The sequence below is a fragment of the Alnus glutinosa genome, chromosome 14 (genome assembly GCF_958979055.1).
Source record: "Alnus glutinosa chromosome 14, dhAlnGlut1.1, whole genome shotgun sequence".
In the NCBI taxonomy this organism is placed as follows: Eukaryota; Viridiplantae; Streptophyta; class Magnoliopsida; order Fagales; family Betulaceae; genus Alnus; species Alnus glutinosa.
In genome coordinates this window covers 25,219,653-25,245,524 of record NC_084899.1, presented here as the reverse complement: position 1 = coordinate 25,245,524, position 25,872 = coordinate 25,219,653, and the positions used below count along the sequence as shown (strand labels likewise).

The window sequence follows — 25,872 nt, the reverse complement described above, 5'->3', positions numbered from 1 at the left end:
TTCGTCTCCTTCAGTACACACCGAGCAGAAAAAAAAGCAAAGCAAAAGACTCTGAAACCTCTCTCTCTCTCTCTCTCTCTCTGTGTCTCTGTGTGTTTGCATAGGTAGATGCTCTTTGAAACCCCTGACACGTCAGCAAAACTCACGTCCACTCGGCCGAGTCCGTTCCAACTAAGTTCGTACGCCTAGCTCGCTCATGGCGAACAACCCCCCGTCGTCCGAAGCCACCACCAACGACGATTTCCTAGACCATTTTCTAGGCATCCCGACCTTCGCTTCGGCCGATACCGGCTTGCCTGGAGTCCACGACTCCGGATTGCCCTCCGGCGCCCCGCCGCACATGATGCTTCAGCTCGCCTCCGGCGACGCCTCCGGTGGCTTCCACGGGCAGGTCTTCCCGCTGGGGCTGAGTTTGGAGCAGGGAAAGGGAGGGTTCATGAAGCCCGAGGAGGCCTCCGGGAGTGGCGGCAAGCGCTTTCGCGACGACCTCGTTGACGGTAGAGCTGCTTCTATGAAAAATGTAAGATACTTTCTTTTGCCTTTAAAGCTGTTTGGTTGGTGGGAAACAGGCGGAATTTGACTAGAAAAGTGGGTTTTTTTAATATGTATTATTATTTCTGTTGTTTTTGAGTCATGAAAGGGTGGTAATTGAAACAAAGCTGAATGGTTGTACTCTGGTTATTAATTTTTTTTTTTTTAAAAAAAAAAGAAAGAAGAAGAAGAAGAAGAAGTCTCTGGTTAAAATTTGTAATTTTCATTTCTTTTCCTAAATTTTCTCAGCAAGCAACCGGTCATAATTTTTTTTTTTTTTTTTCTTTCTTTCTTTATGGGTCCGCTTGTTTTTTAGTGGAGTGATAATCTGTTGTACTCAGAGAAGAGGAGGACTGTCGGGGATAAATTCTGTGAATCCCGATAAATTCTGTGAATTTGAGTTGTTGTTTTGTTTAATAGCTGGGGAGACAAGAAGAAGAAAAAGACACCGGGAACCTTATTGGGGGTTGGGTTTGTAATAAACTGTGTGAGATTCAACTTTTTATATTGGACAAGAAGTCAAAAACAAGGTTGCATGTGAGGGCGTCTCTTGTTATTTATTTTTTTTTTTCAAAGAAAAGGTTAGTAAGAAATATTATACAAAAAGCATAATGAAGTATAGAAGCCATGTAAAAAATAATGGTTTGTGGGTGTGGTTTCAGAGCAGGATTCTAATTACTGTGGTCATGATTGATGGTGGAGAGTAATTAATGAATGGTTTTGTCGGTACTGCAAGTAGGAGTCCGAGATTGGAAATAGTTCTTTCCTTGTAAGAAGTAAGACCATATTCACGAGATTTGTGAACTACTTTGTAGCTTCTTAATAAGGTGTTAGGATAATTTCAAGTGGCTTCCTGATTCTTATTGACATCAAAGATGGGTATAGTTTTGTAGAGTTTGGAGTGTCCAGCCATTTGTCCTCTAGATCCTAGCTTTGAGAAGTATCCAACAAAATATTTAACTTAGAAGTTTGATTATCTTAGAAGTCTAATTCACTTCCTCGAAAGGAGAGGGAAAGAAAAAAAAAAGCAAAGAAAGAAGGAAATGAAGGGTTATTGTAATCCAAAACTGGTTCAACAGAAGTGAAACTTCAGGCATTTAATTTTGCATTTCAGCACTGGGACACTTCAGTCTCTCCCTGTCCTTCAGATTTATATTTTTGTCTCTTTTTAGGTGTGGTGGAACTGGGGTGGAGATGCAGGTGGAGTTGGTTAGTTTACTCTTGTAAGTGTTGTCTGTGGTCATGAAATCGTGATCCTTTGCAGGTTTTCCACGGCCAACCAATGCCCACCACTGTTGCTGCAGCACCACATCCACCAGCAATGCGCCCAAGGGTGCGGGCTAGACGAGGTCAGGCCACAGACCCACACAGCATAGCTGAGCGGGTAAGCTTGATATTCATATGATTTATGGAAGAGAACAACAAACAAAATTTATAAGGACACAAACCATGCTGCTAATCATGGTAACTTAAATACTTATTTTGGAGCTACCAATTGTATTCTTGGGTTTAATCTATTTTTAAGGTCTTTCTACTTTCCCTGTCAAGTGAGCATTGATTTCACCTTTCTGGTACAGTTGCGGAGGGAAAGAATAGCCGAAAGAATCAGGGCATTGCAGGAATTGGTTCCTAGCGTCAACAAGGTCAGTAACTTGCTTTTATGTTCTTCATCACTCATGCTGAAACTCTTTCCTCGTGGAAAAGAAAGGGGAGTTGTTCTCATGTTTGCAAAATTAAATAAGGAGAGAGAATATAAAGGGAAAGAAGCCTGGATTTCTTCCTTGCTAAACCAGTATTATTTCTTTTTGAGAGAAGTTGGGACCTACAATTGCTCTCTAAAATATGCTTTTGAGTATTTACATGATTTTCTTCCCAAAAAAATGTCAATTGGTACAGTTTGTGCATGTATGACAATATTGTGGGATTGGTTTCACTTATTTTTACAAAAGAAGAATTGAGTTAGTTGTAAAATAGGTTAACTAGGAGAAAAGAGGGAAAAGGTTTGGATTATTTTTTAGCCGGTATGAGATTTAGTGCTCCATCTTAATTAAGGTAGCTATCTTGTTACCCATAAAAGGCACAAATGTTTGTTGGTGACATGTACATGTCTCATAGAATGAAATCTGGTTAAATATGTATAGATACGAAGAAATAGTGGATAAAAACATTCAACATTCTTGGGTCGTTCTGAATACTTGCCCCTTCTTCCTATCTTCACCATATTGGGCCTATTGCTGATATGATATGTCGCTCTAGGAATTTTAGTTTATAAATAATCCCAGGGGGATTAAGCCTCTAAAGTATGCAATATTTTTCACCTTTCATTTATTTATTTATTTGTTGGCCTGCTGTCATACCTGGTTAGTTTTTTTTTTTTCATTTTGTTTCCATTTAATACAGAGGTAGTTTTGGGCTTCAAAATGATATGTCTGAGCAGAAGTGAGTTTGGAATTTTGTGAAATATTTCTTGCTTCTGTTTAATTTCCTGTATAAAATGAATTAGTTGTAGATTCATGTTAAGAAACTTTATCGGCCAAGGCAGAAGGAAGGATGAGATCTCAAAAAAGATGTATATAATGTCATAATGCAATAATACATTCAAAGATATTACAGTCCTTCCTTACGGTTATTTACCAATATGCATTATTGAAACTCAAAAATTAAGGTTCTTAGTCATTCTTAACTTTAGAACAACTAGGTTTTCTGAAACAATCATTTTCTTGTATATTCTCTTTGCAACTTCGTGGAGCTTTGTCAAGTAAAAAATTAAGTGGATTCACGGGAACAGCCACTCCAGAGTATTATTAGCTTGCACTTGAAAATCCCAGCATTTCCTGACTGCTTGTTTCCATTCAACTCGTGTTACACTTGAAGTTACTGGTATATTAAGTTAGAGTGACCAGGAGCTTTTAAGCAATAATATTGATAATACATTGGGCTTTCCCCCTGGAATAATGGGGTAAAGTGAAGTTGTAAGTTCAAGACCCAAAAGTGGATTTGACTTGCCCATCAAAGAAAAAAAAAGTGGGGATTTCTCCGGATGTTATACCCTTTTAGTCTGAATATATAAAGGATTTCGAAGCGATGGTTGAAAAGCTGGTTTTATGGTTTATTATGTGGGCTGAGGACTTCTTCTGATGTGAAGTAGTCAACTGAAAGTTTATTTCATTGATCATGACATTCAACTCTTCTTTTGTTTAACTAGAGTTTTTCTTTTCTTTTCCTTACTTTAGACGGATAGAGCCGCCATGCTCGATGAAATTGTCGATTATGTGAAGTTCCTAAGGCTTCAAGTAAAGGTAAAGTAATCTATGCTTCTTATAAATTCGATTTTTCTTATGCAGCTGTCTAGTTGATGACGTACTTATATCAGGCCCAAGTGATAATGATGTCCTAATGCAAAGGTTGCATATCTCTTAATACATGTGCTAACTTGACAAGACAAGCTTCGGTGATTATGTTATGACTTTCTTTTAAGTACTCTTTTCTCTGTTGAAAATTGTTTGAGTTTTAATTTATCTATTGCCTTATGCTAATTCTTCAAGCATCATCTGAAATTATGTTGTGTTAGAATTTTATTTACTTTCCTGACCAATGATATTTATTTCCAATGCATATTTTCACTTATGCTAAACATTTTACAATGCGAATCTATTTGATACTATCTTTATAAAGTGGTGCTTTTCACTCTAATAACACATAGGGGATGTTACTTTGGTACCCCATGGTTTGACCCATTTCCTTGACAACTTGTCATTTGGAATGTGCCATTTAACTTTCCCTGAGGTTTCCCAAGTTTTGGGTTTAAGATAGACAAAATATGCAGACGACAGGCACTCTCAGACAGCCAAAATTATTTCCATCTATCTTGACCGATGGAAAAAACCTTGTGGGGTTGGGGGGGGTGGGGAGAGACACTTTCGAAATCAGTGGATGGTGAAGTGAAAATGGACCAAACAACAGGGTGCTACGATCTTAATTTCCCCAAAAAAAAAAAAAAAAAAAAAAAGGCAAAAGAAGGAAGAAGTCCTTGGAGGTCTAAATTCACAGAAAGATTGATTTTCACTGTTGTATAATGCACACAAAGGAAGGTTACTACTTCCTCTTCAAAGGGCAGATTTGAACAGCCCAGTATGCCTTTAAAATAAACATTGCATGATTAATAATAGACTTTGGGTCAATTTTGTTTAAACAATGTTATTGAAGGGTGGAGTTTTCAATGATTAATTAGGTAGTGTATGCCCCTGTAGTTGAAAAGGGGCGGGGATTGGATAATTGTGACCTTATAAATTTGTATTAGGTGTTTCTTTTTATCAATGGTCTATTTATCTACTTTACAGGTTTTGAGCATGAGTAGATTGGGCGGAGCTGGTGCAGTGGCACCACTTGTAACAGACATCCCACTATCATCAGTTGAGGTTATAAATATGAACAATTATGTAGTGTTTGCGGGTTTCTTAATAATTTTTTTTCCAGTGCCCTTAGCGGACTCTCTTGCTTCTTTTGTTTGCATTGTAGGAAGAAGGAAGTGATGGCGGAAGAAACCAACCGGCATGGGAGAAGTGGTCGAACGATGGGACAGAACGACAGGTGGCTAAGCTTATGGAAGAAAACGTAGGGGCAGCCATGCAGTTCCTTCAATCAAAGGCTCTTTGCATCATGCCCATCTCATTGGCATCAGCCATTTACCAGACACAGCCACCAGACACCTCTAGTATTGTTAAGCCTGAAAGTAATCCCCCTTCATAGACTGATAGACCACCTCAGGAAAGGGGTAAACTTGTTCCATTGGGTCCCATCGGAAACTCATTATATATGCTCTCTCCTCTTGGTCCCTCACACCCACAAATTTAGTTGTTCCCCTGGGTTCAAATTGCAATCAAAGTCAGATGCCATAGTTGTTGCTTTTTTCCATCCTTTTAGCTTTTGTCAAAACAGGGTTTGATGTCAATGCCCTAAAAAATGCAAGCAGGCCCTCCGTTTCTTGCCAGGTTTCGAGTAAAGGTGAAGAATTGTCAAAGCTCACTCGATATGCTCTCTTCTTTTGTGTAAATAAATGGTGGGGATAGTGGAATATGATGGAAGCACTTTGTAGTGGGGGCTCTCATTTTTTTGTAGTGGGTTGTGGGACCTTCTCGGAAGGAGATAAGAGTATGTTTCATTTGTATATCTGTAACTCATATAAAGCGCGGAATTGCGTTAATGTGTTTCACGCACTCTTCTTTTTTATTTTTTTTTATTTTATTTTCCTCCCATTGTCTAGAATGTCACCTAACTTTCTAAGCAACAAGCCCAAAATCATAATGGCGAGACGAAATAGGACTTTTTTCTTCTTTTTTTTCCTATTCAATTTATTTGATTGAGTGGGAGAAATGTTAGAAACTTCTGAAATTTTTTTTTTTTTTTTTTTTTACAACTATCTCACAATGCAAATGTGTTGGTTTGGCTGATCTTTTTTTTCTTTTTTAACAAAGACTGATTCTAGAATAATTGTGGGGGAAAAATATAATTTCTAGCCTTTTTCAAAACTTAAGTTATTGGATTTGGGAATACTCGTATTAGTAATACTATAAATCATATTTTTATTCCACAATTATCTTATCATATATATATATAACAAGTGGCATTTTAAAATGATTCTAAGTGTTCATTTTAAGTTAAACGGTGAGTTTAAATTTGTGTTAAAATGTGATAGTAAATTCAATCCCTATTTGCATCTTAAATAAAAACTGAATCCCTATTTTTTCTCTAAAAAAAAAAACTGAACCCTATTTTGGTGTTAAACATGTGGTAGCCAACTCATTATGCTTTAGTTATTTTTTCTTACAAACTAACTAAAACTAAAGAGTAATGATTCACTACCATCTAAATATACAACTTTTCACCACTTTGTCTATGTGGCAAGGTGGTCTCTCACCTTAATTTATTTTTAAAAAATAAAAAAAACTCAAAAAGTAGTGAGAGACCACCTTGCCACATAGGCAAGGTGGTGAAAAGTTGTATATTTAAGTGGCATTGAATCATTATTCAAAACTAAAACGTAGTGTTTCATAATAACTATAACTGGTTATTGCACTCTCAAAATCAGAACCCTTTACAAAATTGTTATCTGTACAAAATTCAGAACTATCTACCGCCCCTTGGAGTTCGTCTTCATATCTGATCAACCAAAAGGGTCTCTCTATGTAGATTTGTGGGGATCATTTGTATTTTATTAGAGTATATATATATATACGATTTTATGTTTTTTTTAATCAGTGTTTTGTTGTGTTCCTGCGAATAATGTTCTGCTTTTTGATCTTTGCAGTGTTTAATATTATGCATCAACTTTTTCACTTATTTTAATATATGTATGTATGTATGATTACAGAGCTTTTGTGTAGCGATGATTTATGAATTGTTTAAAATTTGTGGAGCGCAGATTTGAGTATTTACTCACTTCTTTTAAAAAAAATAAAAAAATAAAAAAAAAATAAAAAGACGTTTGAAGTTTTAAACTGTCAAATGTGCGTCTAAACTTCAAATAAAACTATGCAAATAAAAAATATTTACTGCACTCTCAGCCATTTACCTTAAAGCACAACGATTATGATTGTGTTTCTCAAAAAAAAAAAAAAAGATTATGATTGTGTGTCTTTTTTCATTTACAAAATCGTTCTATACAAAAAACACAGTAAATTTTTTTTGTTTCAATGGAAACAAACGCTACTTGAGAATTTAGTTTGACTCATCGCCTCTGACACCGTTTTGTAGGAAATGAATCCCTCTCAAATTTCAGTAAAAACTCAGGTATTGTATTATTATTAATTTATTATTATCACTCTCATTATTCAAAAGGCAGAAGCGGGAGGCTTACAGGATTCTTCAAATCTTTACTCTGCCGTATTAAACATAAGGATTTCTTTCTAGATTTTATTTCCTTTGTAAGAAAACAGAAGTTAATGAATGTCTTTATGGCTTTATGTAATATATGATTAGTATTTTTTTTGTTTTTATTTTCTGTGATTTTCTTCTTCCTTTCCTTTTTTTTTTTTCCCCTTCTAATTTATATATTATTTTTTCTTTCGTAAATTTTACAATAATTTTTTTTTTTTTTTTTTAACATATCCACACAATAAATTTAGTAAAATTATTGTGAGAGAGAAATATTCACACTGTTGTGTTTTGCACAAGGTATGACAATTTTTTGGTTTACACTGTTATTTATTAATTTTTTAAATCTTTTTTTTTTTTGGAATGTGTAATATACATTGTTTTCGTACTTAATTGATGGACGGCATTGCTTTCAAAGTTTCATTAGAACGGGAAAAATTATACATAAAATACAGTTATTTTCTGCTATATTAGTAAATTTGATTCTTTGTTTTTTGTCGAAATAAATAATGTTCTTACTTTCTTATTATCTCGTATAAGTGGTTTTTGATTTAGCTTATAGCAAAAATTTGAGGTACACATACACTCCATAATTTTTGTTTGCTTTCTTGGAATCAAGAAAATATGCAGCAAATAATTATTTCTCATTATTTGAGTAATTTCTCTTCTTCTTTTTTTTTTTGTCCCTTTTTTTGTCTTTGTTTTTTATGGTCATGGTAGTTTGTTATCGTTTTTTGTTTTTTATTTTTTATTTTGTTATAATTTATATATTATTTTTATTTATGTTCTAAAAGTAGTTTATATATTTTTTTTATTTTTAATTTTTTAACATTATATATGCAAATGATGATCGTAAGAAAAATCTCTATTTGACAGAACTTATTCCTATAGGTATGAATTTCATTGGAACCAAAGAAAGTAAAAAAAAAAAAAAAAAAATTTAAAAAAAAAATTCCTATTACGAGTATATTTTGTTTGTCATTGGTTGTCCATTTTCATTTTTTTTTTCCTTATTTGATGTTATAATTTATATAAAGTAAATACAACTATTTAATATTATAGGAGTATTTTTCTAGTTTCTGTTTATTGTCCATTTTCATATTTTGTCCTTATCTTTCTATTCTAATTTATATATTATTATTTATTTTGTGCTTAAAGTATTTTCTTTTATGATAAATATGTGAAGGACGTTGGTCAAAAGAAAAAAAAATAAAAATCTCATTTTGTCGGGACTTATTCTCATACCTATTAGTTTCATTGAAACTGAGAAAAATATACAAAAAAATACAAATCTTAAGTTTCAAATTTTGGTCCTTATTTTTTGTTCTAAATGTAGTTTCTTTTACGTTATACATGCAATACATATATACACCTTTAGAATGTTGTATGAATACATATATACACCTTTAGAATGTTGTATGAGTTACACTTTATTTCATATTGCCCTCAATTTTAAAGGTAATAAGAAAACAATATTTATAAAAATGACAATATAATATTTGGCTTCATGAGTTACGTTCTTGTGCGACTGAACGTGTAACTGGTTTATGAGCTGGAAAATTACCAGGAGCCTTAGCTTCCCTATTTTGGGAGAAGATAATGGAAAAATAACTATAGCGGTAGGATTTTCAAGGAATCCTAGACCTTCTATTGTAGGATTTTCGAAGAATCCTAGACTTTCTTAGTTAAGCAATTAGAGGTGCTTGGAACTTACAAACATAAAGTTTGAATAATTTCTTTGTTAATTTTATTCTATAGCAATGCAACTTATTTAAAGAAAAAGACTACAATAGAGTTCCACTTGGAACAGGACTACTAAGACTCTTGGGTAGAGTAGACCCGTGACTTACATGCAAATAGAAAGAGAAAAGAGATAGAGATAAACTACTAACAAACCAGATAGAGATAAACCACTAACAACCCATATAGATAGAGATAAACTACTACTGCATTGCAACTCTAACCCAGCTTCTATTCTTCTATAAGTAACACTTCCACCCCCTTAAGATTGACCTTGTCCTCAAGGGCAAAACACGGAAAGCGCCACTGAATTTCATCTATAATCTCCATTGGCCATGAGTTTCCGCTCCTCCACTGCCGGTTCTGCTTCATCATTCTCATCCTCCCCCAGGTAGATGCCCTTAATTAAGAAGAGCTTCTTACAATGATGACCCGATCAAAATTTCTTCTCGCAATTGAAGCATAATCCCCTTTCTCTTCGGTCCTTCATCTCTACTTCAGTCAGCCTTTTGATGACTGGTGTACTATTGCGACCGAAATGGGGATTTTGTGGTTGGTTCTAGCCTTGAGGTTGATAAGGTTTGGGTTCGGAGTCAAAGGAAGGTTTCCCTTGAGCCAAAACAAGGGCTTCGAAGAGTCGAGACAGTCCCATTGCTGCATTCAACGTTGTTGGCTTGGCAGCTTGAACTTCGGTCCTGATGTTCTCTTTTAAACTACTTACAAAACTTCCCACCTGATGTGCTTGGGAAAGCTTCCCCACCCGACTGATACCATAATTGCGCCTCTCCCTCCAGATGATAAGCTGTCAACTTTACCTTGTTCTCCTCTTTGGTATTTTGAAACTCAAAATATCGATCGACCAGACAAACCCAACTAGTGGGATCTTCAGTCCCATCATAGCGTGGAAACTCCAATCTGGCTACTTTTGCATTTACCAACCCATGCGACGATCAGCTAACTCTCTTATTTTTGTCGTACTTAGAGGAAGACACCTCCTCCGTGATTCTTTTTTTTTTTTTTGATAAAAGCACCTCCCTGATTTCTGCACTCACTCCTTGAATGACTTCCTTTGTGAGTTGTGCGCTAAGCCCTTGAATTAATTCTTGCATATTGCGAACCTCAAACTCTAGCCGTTCGAAGCGTTGGTCTGTCATGGTTGGCGAGGATCGTTCTTCCTTAGCTTCCCTATTTTGGGAGAAGATAATGGAAAAATAACTCTAGCGGTTGGATTTTCAAGGAATCCTATACCTCATTGGTTGAGCAATTAGAGGTGCTCAGAACTCACAAACATAAAGTTTGAATAATTTATTTGTTAATTTTATTCTATAGTAATGCAACTTATTTAAAGAAAAAGAATACAATAGAGTCAACTTGGAACAGGAGTACAGGACTACTAAGATTCTTGGGTAGCATAGACCCATGACTTACATGCAAATAGAAACAGAAAAGAGATAGAGATAAACTACTAACAAACCAGATAGATATAAACTACTAACAACCCACTAACCACCCACATAGATGGAGATAAACTACTACTGCATTGCAACTCTAACCCAGCTTCTATTCTTTCATACGTAACATCATGTTTGATGGTTTATAAATTGTTAATTATTCATTATTTGATTATGGTGAGAGTGCGATTTTCTCTAGTTTAAATATGTTAATTGTTAACAATTATTGTTATTAATTTTTTTTTTGTAAATATTGAATACAAGTTATAGCAATGATGTGAGTACACTATTTTGTTATTTGTTTTTGTGAATTCATATATTATGTAAAATGTCTATTGAATTAACGTCTATAAAAATTGAATAATGTGATTACTTATAAAAAAAATTTGAATACATGTGATTTATTTTGATTCTTTACAAGATAATTTATAATATACATTACGTATTTTCAATCTTATTCTTAAATTTTTATTTTGTTTATTAAATTAAATGTAACATTCTAATTTGTTATGCGGTTTTAATTAGTAAAAACCCGCACATGACGAGGGTTATATGCTAGTATCCCATAATGCTAAAATGTCAAGCCTAACCAATTCTTAATTCTTCTTATTATTATTATTATTTTCTAACAAGAACTGATCAAACAATTAGTTAGAACTATCACATCAACATTATGAAATAAATAAATCATATTTTTATCTTACAACTATTTCACATCTCGTAATGCTGACATGTTCCTAACCAATCTTTAATTTTTTTTTTTACCAAGAAATGGATAACAATCGTATTATCTTAATTTGTTTGGAAATATTTATTTTTTTTATAATCCTTTTATTGGGAATACATCCAAAGCCCATTTTCGAAGCTGCAAAAATGCCAACCTAAGCCCATCCATGGTCTAAAACGGGCTCGTGGTGTAACCGAGATCAAATTCTCGGATTCATCAAGTAATATGGAAGAAGAAAAAACCCGGCCGACCCTTTGGCGCAACGGAGCTGACAACGGAGTAAAATGATATCCAAAAGTGCATCAGCGAGAGCAACGGAGCTCACAAAAACAAAAACCCCACGCCCACTGGCTACCAGTCACCGCACCCTTTGCCTTTGCCGAGCAGACTAGAAAGATAGATTAGAGATTGCCTGATTTACCAAATGGCACTCATTCAGACACCAGCTACAACAACGCCAAGGAACTTCCTCTGCACAGTATTACCCAAAACCCCTCTCAAAACCCTCCAAATCCCTTCTCTATCCCCATCATCTTCGAGGCCCAACAGTTGCTTGAAATGCTCGGTGGATTCCAATTACAACAACAACAACAGCAGCCACCAGGTGGCGTATCCTCGCCCGGCGGAGATCCCCTGGAAGAAGGAGCACTGCAACACGGTGCACCTCATCGGCATCGTGGGCACCCCCGTCGAGATTAAGCACTGGCCATCCGGCAAAGCCCTCGCCTGGACCCGCCTCGCCGTCAAGAAGTCCTCCTCCCTCACCTCCTGGTAATTTTATCATCCCGCCCTCGCCGTCACGTTAATTTTGGGTACTTCAAAATGATGTGGTTGGGGCTGTGAGTTATGGACTAAGAATTGCGGCTAGTATTTTGTGGGTTTTTCGGGATTCCACTTGGTAGGTTTCTTGAGAAAAGTTTCAAACTTTATAGTTTGGGGCACAAAAGCAAAGAGAAAGAGAGTGTCCAATTAGGAAACGGGGGGATATGATGTAGCTAAGTAAGTGAATGGAGGGGAGAACTGGAAACTGCAATCGTTCAACCCACTTCTTTTGTTAGAATATTAATTAAATGATTAAATTACCCCTTCTTATCATCTTATCCTTTTAGGATAATTGGTGAGTTAACACATTTTTGCTACCAGTTTAAAACGAAGGAAATGAGCTAGTGAATGCATGTTTCCATTCTGAGAATGTATTTAACTTCGTGGACATTTAAAAAATAAAAAAATAAAATTAACTGCTCCAAGTTCTGTCTTATCCCATTTGGATGATAATATTTGCTTCCTGGTTTTAAAGAGAAATATAGACCAGCAACTCATAAAAGACTCTGTCATACATTATCATCTTTTGTATTTGTGTGTGCGCGTGTGCGCTCGTTTGGCTGGGCCATATATTCTTGCCAGATGATGTGTGTTTATCCGGTTAAGACTTAAGATGTAGGCTGTGTAGCAAACTCATCTATGCACAAATGCTATCTAAGTGGCTCAGTGCTAATCTTGTATTTAAACCATTTATCTTTCTGGAAAATGACATTTATGTTATTCAGGATCAATCTGACGTTTTGGGATGAGCTGGCGCATATTGCTTTTCAGTATGTAGAGAAAGGCAACCAGATATACATCTCTGGTCGGCTGGTGTCGGATACAGTTGAGAGTGATGATGGAAAACAGCAGACCTACTACAAGGTTTTTTTTAAAAAAATAATAATAATTTAGTGTTTTTATTTTTTATTTTTTATCAATAATCAAACGTGGTTCCCTTTTTTATGGTCAGCTTATCCCTAGTCGATTATGATTGTTTTAGATCATTCGCAGGTAGTGGTTCAGCAACTTAACTTTGTCGAAAGGAGCCTCTCATCTTTGCCCTTGTATGATCGCGACTCGAGCTCCATGATGGCAGGCAAGACATTCTTAATTTGAGAAGAGTTTCTTTGTGCTTGAAATGTTCGTGTTATTTGTTAACTATATTTTTTGCAGGTAAAAAATTCGGAAATAATGCGGCAAGTAATATGGGTTCTATAGAAGAATTATGGCAAGCTTTCTTTGCTAATCCAGTGGATTGGTGGGATAATAGGAAAAACAAGGTACTCAATTTAGTCTCCTTGTAGAACAAGACAGTTTATGTATTTCACCATGCTGCTGTTTGTATGGCATTTAGATCTCCTCAATTAGGAGGATTAGATAGCACGCATGTTAGATCTTTCCTTGGCTAGTTTGCTACCTAATGGCATAATTCTTTAGCAATTCTGAAACTTTACTGACTTGATTTAAATGTTAGATTAATATATTTCTTTCTAGAAAATAATACAATATAAAAGTTCTCTGGGAATATCACATGCAGACCTGAAATTTTAGTATCATTCAAACTAATTTCTTCTTCATGTTTGCTGCAAAAACATATGATGAACCCTCAAATTCCAATGTGAATGTGCATTTGCAATTTACAGAAGAACCCAAAATATCCAGATTTTAAGCACAAAGATACCGGAGAAGCTTTATGGGTAGAAGGCAGGTTCAATCCCCCATGGGTGAAGTCCCAACTGTCAATACTGGATACAAGAATGGGGTCCCAGTCCCTTTATGATCAGGATGCTCGGGTGGATGCAAACTTAATTTCTGCTGATAAATTTATCTCTTTCTAAGTCCTTATTATGCCGATCTTTAGGTATTGATGCCAATGGAGTAGTTTCTCTGCATATTTTTTTTGTCGCTTCACCTGATGCTCATAAAGATATGAGAAGATGTTCAGAGAATTTGTCATAGAGTTTGCAGTCTATAATATGAATTTTACTGTGACATGATGTGCCAATTATTAGTCGCTCTGTATTTACTTGGTTTCATGGTTATTTGTAACTTGATAAACAATTCTTACTTACATAAGAGGAAATTTTGTCTTGAGTTGTTAATATTTCTTATAAAGATTATGATTTATTCACTAGTCTTTCTCACATGCTTAAAAAAAATACATGTCACTTTTAAAAGTTAGTTTGTAGGAAACTCAAGACTTTGGTTGTTGGTTTATGATGTTTACTGTTCACTTGAAAAAAAATGGATTGGCTGATCTCCCATTTCGGTTATCGCAAGCAACTGGGTTGCTTTTTAACTTGGAAAGTCGACTTATTGTCAAACTCTGCAGGATTACCAAGTTGGATCAATTTTCAGATTCATTTGGGCAGAGGGAAGTGTCTCTAGAATTTTCCTGTCAAGACCCATAATAGGAGAGGTTGCACAATTTTTATTGGACTGAACATTTCCTGGTCTATATAGGCGGCGTTATGTTCACACCACACGACAAAGCGATCCCTTCGTTTTCCTATTTAGTGTCCCTACTTCTTGTATTATAATTTCTATGACGTGCAGGAAGGGTCGTTGTTAGCTTTTGCGTTTTTTTTATTTTTTTTTTAGACCTTTCCTGCAAGGCTAAAAAAGTTGGTCAATAAGTTGCAGTTACTCGTGGACACAAAATTATACTCGATTATTAATCGATACATACCCGTATAAAATTTGGCTCGCTCGTTTAAAGTTCGCGAACATACTCGTAAAAAGGCTCGGCTCGCTTATTAGCTCGACTCGTATATATATATATATATATATATATATATATATATATATATATATATATATATATATATATATATTGATAAAAATCACTTGTTTAGTATATAACTTATTAATTAACGATAATTAATTATTGTTATACAATATATAATTATGAGTTATATCAATAAGTATTTATATAATATATAATTTAATTATAAAAGATAATTAATATGATTATATCTTATATGATCTAAGAGACTAAGACTTTGATTCTAGTAATTAAATATCTAATGATTGTCGAATTAACAATAAATTGTTAATCATATGATTTAATGAAAATCTTGATACTTAATCATATCATATACAATGACAATGTAATTGGTATAATTTTAAATCAATTGATTAGCATTAAAATCAACAATGTTGTTGGGGTCGCTATCGTCAGCCTCCTCTTCATCATCTGGATATGTGCCTTCTATGACGAATAGCTTTTTACACCGATGGCTTGGAACGAATTTCTCATCACAATTGAAACACAAACCTTTAGTTTGGCGGTCTTGCATCTAGGCAGGTGATAAGCGCCGGTTTGGAATCGCTTTAGGGCGGGTCAGCTCAGCTGAGCCGATGGCATGGGTGGAGATGCTTCTCGTGTCCCTGTGCATCGATCATCATAGATTGGTGTCCTCTTCATGCTCGTGTTCCTTGCCTCAAACAATCTGGCTACACCAATGGTGTCTGTCAAGGTGTTGGGTCGTGACTCGTGAAGCTGGCAACCCACTAATAAACCATCTTACTTGATGAGAGATGGGCATTCTACCCACAAGGCTTAAGAGAGTCTCAAACTGAGATTGATATTCCTTCAGCGATCTAGATTGTTGTAACTTGGTGAGGTCACCAAAATGGTCTTCAAACATGATTGGACCGTATCGAGTGTGAAGTGTCGCCTTTAAAGATTCCCACGTCATGACTTCATCATCTTCTCGAATCAATTGATACCACATCTGGGCTTTTCCTTCCAGATGATACGCTGCCATAAGGATTTTTTCATGGGGTTCGGTCCTTTGAAATTCAAGAATTGCTCTACTCGACAAATCCAACTCGTAGGGTAGTCTTCCCCGTTGTATCTCGGGAAATCCAGCTTGGTAAGTTTCGGAGCGGTTGAGGAGTTATGGCCCGTTTTGTCATGGTTTTTGGATGTAGAATTTTTTCCCATATTTTTCCTGCTTTGAGAGGATAAAATATTGTTGATTTCTACCATATTTTTGGAGTTTTCGGCCAATGTCTTGGCTTGCTCGGAATTGTTCTTCATAAGCTTTTCTAATCTGGATTGGAGGTTGGAGATTTGAGCTTCCAAACAGTCCATTCGTGGATCAGCCATGGGATGCGAACTTGGCTTTGAATCCTGCTTCTTGTTCTTACCTATTTTGTTAGTTTGGAAGAACTAATAGTAGGAAATTAGAGAATCCTGAACTCTTGTCAAACACGAGGTTTGGATTAATTTTCTTGATGTCTTTCATTCACGTTGCTTCGCTTTAAATAAGCCTAAAAGATAGAGTAGGATTGAACCACAGGTTGGTTAATTCCTACTATGACTCTATACGTGATGGTAATCATCTGCGTATCAAATACCACTAGACTCATACTTAAACAATAACACATAAAGATAATAATAACGGAGATATACTCAACGTGACCCCTTCAATAACAACTTACTACATCTCCACTACTCTGTTACTACGACCCAAAGATAAATGTGATTTGATTTTTGTACAACACCAACACAACAACTGTACAACTCCTCACATGAGAGTGGGCCCCAGTACGTGGGACCCACCCTCATGTGAGGGATTGTTGTACAATTGTTGTATTGGTGTTGTAAATCTAACATTTTCCAAGATAAATATACTCTGCTACTACCACCCAAAGGATAAACACTTGAAAGATTATGGGCTTGTTTGACAAACCTTCCCAACTCTTCCTCTTTTTCTTTTCACTTCTCTCAAAAAAATCAAATAAAAAACATTATAACTTTTTTACATTTTTTATATCACATCAATCATATTTTATTACTATTCAAATAAAAAAAACCCACTACAAAATAAATTTTTTTCACTTTTCTATAAAACATTTTCAAATTTTATATCACATCAATTACTTTTTACTATACAACACACAAATATTCCACAACACAATTACTTACCAAACAAGCTTTATAACATAATACGAAAATGACTCTACTACTTAACAAGCAAGGTATACTACTCCATGTGCATGTTATACGGCCATATCACCCCCATCCATAACATCCCAGATACTGAAAGCCTGTTATGTCAGGTAATTCAAGTGCTTGATGATGACTCGGCATATCCAAGTCACATAGCCGATAGCTCTTCTGGGTGCACTGCTTGGAATAGGGCTGAGGATGGGGCCATTAGTACTGGGTAGCAATTGAAGGAATGTATCTGCCATTATCTCTCCTAGTTGAACCTGGGCTTGCGTCGTCAGGTGTATACCATCCGATTCAAGCTGTAGACCCTTGGCATCAACAGTACGGAGCTCCAAAAGGTCAATTCCCAGCTGACCTTCTCTAACAGTGTCCACAAAAGGTACTGAACCTGACGCCAGAGCTACCTACGTACCCAGAAACTACCAACATTAAGTTATTCGACAATTTTAAAATGCAAAATAGCTCGTTCATTATTGGGATTTGTTACTTGCATAACAGGTCTCACTCGTGTGAGTAGTTGTGCACCAAGCTTTTCCCTTCATTATTATTTATGAAACAACTGTGTTGATTGCTTGTTGGGTTTTGACCCGAAAATAACAATTTTGCTGTCTGAACTGATATAGGCAGTAAGTTGTTAAAAATCCAGATTCGTTTGTAGCCCAAAAATTATAAACTTATTATTACTAAATTGCTGCCTGCAGTGGGAATATGCTACTTAATTATGTTTGTTGAAACCTTTATTCAATTCTCTTTTTGTCTTTGTACAATTTTCTGTATATGATTAATTCTTCCAAGTGGTGTATATAAAAGAAAATATTTATGTCACATAACTTAGGCCATCTAGCTTTTAATAATATAACTCAATCCATTTGCACTTTGCAGGGTTGAATATATATATGGATATTAGAGAAAATTAATTTCTTATCATGACAGTAAATATGTAAAAAAAAAAAAAAATCTCTAAATGAGTAAATATATAACATGTGAAAGAAAGCATGATCAAAGTTGGGATGATCAAGAATTGAAGGAGGAAAAAAATAGAAATTTCTTTCTGTTGTGTACTATGAAAATCGATCGACCTATATTCAAAATTAAATCAAAAGACAAAATAATACGTACCTGGATTATTGGGAGCATTGGAGACTTCAAATCTTCTCGGACGTCAACGAAAAAGCTCTCCAATTTTGCCCCATATGAATCGGCAGCTTCTTTACTCACTGTGTCTGCCTCGCCTTGATACCAAAGAAGCGCTTGGATTGTCCCACCGTCTTGCAGCGCGGCCTGAGCCCTCCTCACCAACCGTTTGTAGAGGGAAGTCCCTCGACCCCACTGGCTTATCGCAGTCCCTCCGATCGCGCAGGGGACCAGACCAATGACCCCAAAGGTTGGGTCTTTGGCCAAGACGACGTTGGCGAAAGCCATGCCGGGTCCGACCCCAGTGATCATTTTGGTATCGATGTCCGCGTGGAGGGGCTCCTGGGCTAGAACCCAAGTGAGGTTTGCACTGAGTCGGAGAATGGAGGGGTTGGGCTGGCACTGGGAAGGGACTATGCCGTCCCAGGTGTTGTTAACCACGCCTCCACGTCCGGCCATGTTGCTTTGTCCGGCTAAGATGAATATGTTTTTGGGCTGGAGTTGTTGGGGCCTCACCAAGCAGGCGTGAGCCAGAAGGCCTAAGAATAACAAGGGTAGCATATCCCTCCCTTTTGCTCTCCCACTTTGCAGCGCAATGTGGCAGAAAAAGTAAAGGGTAGGGTCCTCTTTTCTTTTAGTGTAATGATTGAATACCATCCAAAGATACAATTTTTTACCACCTTATTTATGTGGCAAGGTAGTCCCCTACCTTAATTTATTTTTAAAAAATAAAAAAAATTCAAAAAGTAATGGGAACCACCTTGCCACATAAGAAAGGTAGTGAAAAATTGTATCTTTATGTGGTATTCAATCATTACTCTTTCTCTTTAGCCACCATTGAAAGCAAGGTATATATATATACATATGTTTGTGTAATTTAATAATCATAAAAAAAAAGAGTCATTTATTATGACATTAAATGAAATGGTTGTTACAAATTAATTACTTATAACCCGCTAATTAATTATTTTATTTTGGTGATTTAACTCTCCATTACAAATACAAATTACTTATGTTGTGATTTATTTTCCTAATATATAGGATGATATTTAACTCTACTTGTAACTTACAAGTATCTATGTTTATAGAAGGTTGCTTTATAAATCTCGATATAATAAATGATATGTTCAATATTATGTGACATAGAATGTAACTTATATGAAGAGATGGATGGATCATTAAAAAATTTTAAAAAAAATTTCAAAAAAAATTTCAAAAATTCAAAATTCAAAAGCCGTGAGCTTGTTTCATCGATGTTCATATCCATTTTCCTTTTTGTGATTTTTTGGCATTCAAAACATTGGCCAATAGCTACATCGAGCTCAAGGAACACAAGTTTTTCTCTCAAGTGGAGGATATTTTTCAGAGCAGGACGAGCTTGAGCCTGGCCGAGATCAGAGAACCGAAACTCGCCGAGCCGAGCTATAAAATCGGTCATCACGGCGTTTCAAAAGGACGGCGACCAGAAAGGTGTCGGGAAGGTCGGGTCGCGGTTGGGAAATAACTTCACCCCAAACACCCATTTTTTTCAAAAAAAAAAACAAAAACAAAAAAACAAAAATAAAATTTTAGTTTATTTTTTATTTTTTACTTTTTTAATTTTTTTTAATTTGTTTTTAAATTTTTAATTTTTTTTTTGAATTTTTTGATTTTTTTAATTGAAAAATAACACGTGGCAGAAGTATTATAGGGATATTTCGCCAAAAATAACATTTTTGATAGGTTTTGGTAGTTTGAGAGCCAGAGTCCAAGCTTTGATAGTTCGGAGGGCTATCCGAAGAAATTGTGGTAGTTTGGAGAGTTAAAATGTATTTAACCCAATATATTCTAATGGCATAATTCTTTAGCAATTCTGAAACTTGACTGACTTGATTTAAATGTTAGATTAATATATTTCTTTCTAGAAAATAATACAATATAAAAGTTCTCTGGGCATATCACATGCAGACCTGAAATTTTAGTATCATTCAAACTAATTTCTTCTTCACGTTTCTTTTTTTTTTTTTTTTTTTTTTTTTTTTTTTTTTTTTTATGATAAAAGATTTTATAAGGCTCAACTCAGCAACCAATACACTCCAGTGAAAACTGGAAACAACTCTTGCATAGGGACAACAAACCCTTAGCTAGGAAACCAAGAGAGAAAAAAACCCACCAACGACAACCCTACTGCTTCCAAGAACACAGTAAACAACAGCATAAAACAAAGCAAACATCTACAAGATCAAAACAGAGAAATCAAACCCCCATCAATCCTCAAAGACACATAGGACTCACAACATCCCATCACTCCAGAAAATGCAAATTCTATTTAGCAACAAGGTTCATATTCTTCCTGAAATGGCTGATCTTCCCTTTTGCTACAATTTTCACTCGAGCTTCCCACCTAACACGAGTCAAAATCGCTTCCTCCGTGCGTGGAGTGTTATTGTGCAAAAGGTCGTTCCTCTGCTTCCATATATGGTATACAGTAGCTCCAAAACACAGTCGACCCAAAACTGCTCTTAAACTTTTCCCCTGCATCACCTTCAAGCTCCAGACTACAATATCATCCCAATCCAAAGGCACATTGTAAAAAGAACACTCAGCCATGATTTCAGTCCAAATCCGCCTACTGAAACTGCACCTAAAGAAAAGATGCTCACGGCTCTCTTGAGCTCCATAGCAGAAAGGATAGAGAATCTGTCCTGAATAACCCCAGCAACACATGCGTTGTTTAGTGATCAAAGCATCCCTGAAAACTAGCCAAAGCATGAAAGAATGCCGAGGGATAGAAGCAGGAGCCCAAACAATCTTCCACCATTCAACTACCAGATGCACCTCTCTCAATTTTTCCCAAGTGTCCGAGCACTTATATATGCCACTTCGAGAATTCCACACTGGCTCATCAGCATCTCCAACCTCAACTGTGTGGAGTTGACTCTGAATTTCAACAAGATCATCTGACCGAGCATAAGGCCAAAACCAAGCACCATTCTTCATAATGACATCCAGTTTGGCATGCAGGGGAAAACCTGAATCATGAACGATTCTATAACCATATTTATCCAAAAGACAGCCTGCAGGATGCCAATTATCCAACCACAAGAACACCTTATTACCCCTCCCAACCTTAAATCGAATGAATCTTTTGGCTAGGTCTCGGAGCTTGAGAATCTTCTTCCAACTCCAAGAACAAGAAGTTGGAATAGGAACTTTCCAGAAGCTCCTACCTTTCAACAAGTTTGCTTCAGTCCATGCTACCCATAAAGAGCCTGCTTTTGAAAATAAATTCCAAGCATGGTTAAGCATCGAAGCCTGATTCCAAATAGCAATGTCCTTGATCCCAAGACCCCCTTCTCTCTTAGGAAGACAAACCTTACTCCAAGCCACCTAAGCATGAGCTATTTCTTCTTCTTCTTCTTCTTCTTCTTCACGTTTGCTGCAAAAACATATGATGAACCCTCAAATTTCAATGTGATCGTGCTTTTGCAGTTTACAGAAGAACCCAAAATATCCAGATTTTAAGCACAAAGATACTGGAGAAGCTTTATGGATAGAAGGCAGGTTCAATCCCCCATGGATGAAGTCCCAACTGTCAATACTGGATACAAGAATGGGGCCCCAGTCCCTTTATGATCAGGACGCTCGGGTGGATGCAAACTTAATTTCTGCTGATAAAATTATCTCTTTCTAAGTGCTTATTATGCTGATCTTTAGGTATCGATGCCAATGGAGTAGTTTCTCTGTATATTTTTTTTGTCGCTTCACCTGATGCTCATAAAGATATGAGAAGATGTTCAGAGAATTTGTCGTAGAGTTTGCAGTCTATAATATGGATTTTACTGTGACATGATGTGCCAATTATTAGTGGCTCTGTATGTACTTGGTTTCATGGTTATCTGTAACTTGATAAACAATTCTTAGTTACATAAGAGGAAATTTTGTCTTGAGTTCTTAATATTTCTTATAAAGATTATGATTTATTCACTAGTCTTTCTCACGTGCTTAAAAAATAAATACATGCCACTTTTAAAACTAAAGTTAATTTGTAGGAAACTCAAGACTTTGGTTGTTGGTTTATGATGTTAACTGTTTACTTGAAAAAAAATGAATTGGCTGATTTCCCATTTCGGTTATCGCAAGCAACTGGGTTGCTTTTTAACTTGGAAAGTCGACTTATATATTGTCAAACTCTGCAGGATTACCAAGTTGGATCAATTTTCAGATTCATTTGGGCAAAATGCCATTATTATTATAATAAAAAAAATATATACTAATTAAAAAAAAAAAAAAAAAAAAAAAACTTTTTAATGGTTTTAGAGTCGATTTGACCTTAAACATCACATCAAGTACTAAAATTTATAAGTCTTTAAAATTTAACTATAGGAGTGGTGCGACTAACTCTTCTGTTAGAGTGGCCGATCACCCTAAAGAATTAGTCAGTCACCCTTAAAAAAGAATGGATAAAAGAAATTTTGGGCTGACATAGTAGTCCCACATTGCTGGCACCAGGGGTGGAGCCACGTTGAGGCCCCCCCAAGCCTCAAGGTTCTCCCCCACAAAAAAAAAAAAATTTAAAAAAAAATTAAAAAAAATTAAAATTTTACCCCAAAATTTATTATTTTTTCAAATTTTGGCCCCCCAAATTTTTTTTTTTCAATTTGGCCCCCCAACTTGGGGGGGCCGGCTCCGCCCCTGGCTGGCACTACATAAAGCAAAGGAGGTGGGAGTGTCTCTAGAATTTCGTTTTCCTATGTGGAGTCCCTACTTGTATTCTAATTTCTATGACGTGCAGGAAGGGTTGCTATTAGCTCTTAGTTGGTCAATAAGCAGCAGTAGCCAAATAACACTGGTCGGCCAATATGGTCTTCCCTGTTTAGAGACAAAGACCATATATATATATATATATATATATATAGCAATATTGCAGCAGTTTACATAAATGTCATACAATTTTACCGTTTAATCCCTTCCTCTTTATCATTGTCTTTGAATATATTTACTTTAGGTGGTTGTTAGTTGGTCTTTCATTACCACCAAGCATATTCTTCTCTCTGGCGCCATTATCAATAGAACCAATGCAGGATGATACAAAAAGATCCACTAATTACATTCTCTCCTCTCACATGGAGTGGAACCCACATATGATGGGACCCATGTGATAGTATGTCCCACCTCATGTGAGTGGAGTGGTGTAATGAGTGTGCAATGTGATTTTTTTTTTTTTTTTTTTTTTTTATCATTACTGTCAAAACACCTGGACATATATCTATCAAGTACTATTAAATAGGAGTATGCAGGATTAGTTAGTTGGAAATTTTTTTTCCTTTAGAGTAATGTTTCTTGCATAACTCTTACACAATTTTTGCACACTACTTTTTTTATGATCAACCATTGGATTTGTTTTCTTACATGTGGGCCTTAAATATTCAATGGTTGGTCTTAAAAAAAGGTTGTTAGAATTGTTCAAAAGTTGTGTAAGAAACATTACTCAATATGTTATTAGTGTTAGTTCTGAATGAATAAGGATTCTATCTCCATGTCATCTCAGAGATATCTTTGTTATGAATTATGATATACTATGTTTTAGTTGTTTTTTTTAGTCTATCTCTTATGCATGTAATTGGTTATTGGGTAGAAATCTGTAATCTCTTCAAGTGAGCCTATTTAAGGCAACGTTCTATAAAAAAAAAAAAAAAAAAAAAAAAAAAAAAAAAAAAAAAAAAAAAAAAAAAAAAAAAAAAATCATGAAAAGTTTTATCCCACAAACCCTGTGTTTGACAGAAGCTAATAATCCCTCAAATATCTTTTCAATTTAATCTCTTCTTTAGAAAAATAGGCAGGAAGAAAAGGACATTTTCAGTTGAATTAAAATCAACAGTCTCTAAGAAACTAGAGGGAGTTTATGCCACCCGAGTTAATGGACATCCCAGGTACTGAAAGCCTGTTATGTTAGGTAATTCAAGTGCTTGATGATGACTCGGCATGTTCACATAGCTGATAGCCCTTCCTGGAGATGATTGAATACGTAGTGGGAAGCTCGCTCTAATTAGTATGATCAGAACAATGAAGCCTCCTATTCTGATTGAAAAAGTTCCAAGAGAAAATTGGAACACCTTCTGGGAGCACTGCTTTGAATAGGGCTGAGGATGGGGCGATTACTGGGTATCAATTGAAGGAATGTATTCGCCATTATCTCCCCTAGTTGAACCTGGGCTTGCGTCGTCAGGTGTAGACCATCCGGTTCGAGCGGTAAACCCTTGGCATCAACGGTTTGGAGCTCCAAAAGGTCAATTCCCAGCTGACCTTCTCTAACAGTGTCCACAAAACGTCCTTGACCTGACGCCAGAGCCACCTACGAAACCCAAAAACTACCAACGTCAAGTTATTTAACAATTTTAAAATGCAAAATAGCTCATTCATTATTATTTATGAAACAGTTCTGTTGATTGCCTGTTGGGTTTTGGTCCGAAAATAACAATTTTGTTGTCCGAATTGATATAGGCTCTAAATTGTTAGAGATCCAAATTCGTTTGTAACCCAAAAATTATAAACTTATTATTACTAAATTGCTGCCTGCAGTGGGAATATGCTACTTAATTGTGTTTGTTGAAATCTTTATTCAATTCTCTTTTTGTCTTTATACAGTTTTTTTCTGTATCTTATTAATTCTTCCAAGTGGTGTATATAAAAGAAAATATTTATGTCACATAAATTAGGCCATCTAGCTTTTAATAATATAACTCAATCCATTTGCACTTTGCAGGGTTAAATATATATATATATATATATATATATATATATGGATATTAGAGAAAATTAATTTCTTATCATGACAATAAATATGTTAAAAAAAAAAAATCTCTAAATGAGTAAATATATAACATGTGAAAGAAAGCATGATCAAAGATGGGATGATCAAGAATTGAAGGAGGAGAAAAATAGAAATTTCTTACTGTTGTGTACTATGAAAATCAATCGAACTATATTTTTTTCAAAATTAAATCAAAAGACAAAATAATAAGTACCTGGATTATTGGGAGCATTGGAGACTTCAAATCTTCTCGGACGTCAATGAAAAAGCTCTCCAATTTTGCCCCATATGAATCGGCAGCTTCTTTACTCACTGTGTCTGCCTCGCCTTGATACCAAAGAAGCGCTTGGATTGTCCCACCGTCTTGCAGCGCAGCCTGAGCCCTCCTCACCAACCGTTTGTAGAGGGAAGTCCCTCGGCCCCAATGGCTTATTGCAGTCCCTCCGATCGCGCATGGGACCAGACCAATGACCCCAAAGGTTGGGTCTTTGGCCAAGACAACGTTGGCGAAAGGCATGCCGGGTCCGACCCCAGTGGTCTTGTTGGCATCGATGTCCGCGTGGAGGGGCTCCTGGGCTAGAACCCAAGTGAGGTTTGCACTGAGTCGGAGAATGGAGGGGTTGGGCTGGCACTGGGAAGGGACTATGCCGTCCCAGGCGCTGTTAACCACGCCTCCACGGCCGGCCATGTTGCTTTGTCCGGCTAAGATGAATATGTTTTTGGGCTGGAGTTGTTGGGGCCTCACCAAGCAGGCGTGCGCCAGAAGGCCTAAGAATAACAAGGGTAGCATATCCCTACCTTTTGCTCTCACACTTTGCAGCGCAATGTGGCAGAAAAAGTAAAGGGGAGGGTCCTC

The 25,872-nt window shown here is 36.0% G+C and overlaps 5 protein-coding genes across 5 annotated transcripts; 2 read left to right on the top strand and 3 right to left on the bottom strand.

The window, feature by feature from the left end:
* On the top strand, positions 1-5,743 carry LOC133857212 (transcription factor UNE12-like). Its single transcript, XM_062292391.1, has 6 exons — positions 1-520; positions 1,796-1,915; positions 2,109-2,174; positions 3,765-3,830; positions 4,872-4,949; positions 5,050-5,743. The coding sequence occupies exons 1-6, from the start codon at positions 197-199 to the stop codon at positions 5,278-5,280; spliced, it is 885 nt and encodes a 294-aa protein (XP_062148375.1). The 5' UTR covers positions 1-196; the 3' UTR covers positions 5,281-5,743.
* A 5,785-nt stretch (positions 5,744-11,528) lies between these two features.
* On the top strand, positions 11,529-14,118 carry LOC133856555 (protein OSB2, chloroplastic-like). Its single transcript, XM_062291609.1, has 5 exons — positions 11,529-12,093; positions 12,870-13,008; positions 13,138-13,222; positions 13,300-13,406; positions 13,770-14,118. The coding sequence occupies exons 1-5, from the start codon at positions 11,747-11,749 to the stop codon at positions 13,962-13,964; spliced, it is 873 nt and encodes a 290-aa protein (XP_062147593.1). The 5' UTR covers positions 11,529-11,746; the 3' UTR covers positions 13,965-14,118.
* A 2,857-nt stretch (positions 14,119-16,975) lies between these two features.
* LOC133857259 (probable carbohydrate esterase At4g34215) lies at positions 16,976-18,823 on the bottom strand. The gene is made up of 2 exons (XM_062292455.1): positions 18,209-18,823; positions 16,976-17,493 (listed from the first exon to the last, which is right to left on the bottom strand). Exons 1-2 carry the CDS (start codon positions 18,782-18,784, stop codon positions 17,188-17,190), a joined length of 882 nt encoding a protein of 293 aa, XP_062148439.1. The 5' UTR covers positions 18,785-18,823; the 3' UTR covers positions 16,976-17,187.
* Positions 18,824-20,527: 1,704 nt separating this feature from the next.
* LOC133856865 (uncharacterized) lies at positions 20,528-21,511 on the bottom strand. The gene has a single exon (XM_062291903.1). It carries the CDS (start codon positions 21,509-21,511, stop codon positions 20,528-20,530), a length of 984 nt encoding a protein of 327 aa, XP_062147887.1.
* Positions 21,512-23,993: 2,482 nt separating this feature from the next.
* Positions 23,994-25,872, bottom strand: LOC133857338 (probable carbohydrate esterase At4g34215). The gene is made up of 2 exons (XM_062292568.1): positions 25,231-25,872; positions 23,994-24,557 (listed from the first exon to the last, which is right to left on the bottom strand). The coding sequence occupies exons 1-2, from the start codon at positions 25,804-25,806 to the stop codon at positions 24,279-24,281; spliced, it is 855 nt and encodes a 284-aa protein (XP_062148552.1). The 5' UTR covers positions 25,807-25,872; the 3' UTR covers positions 23,994-24,278.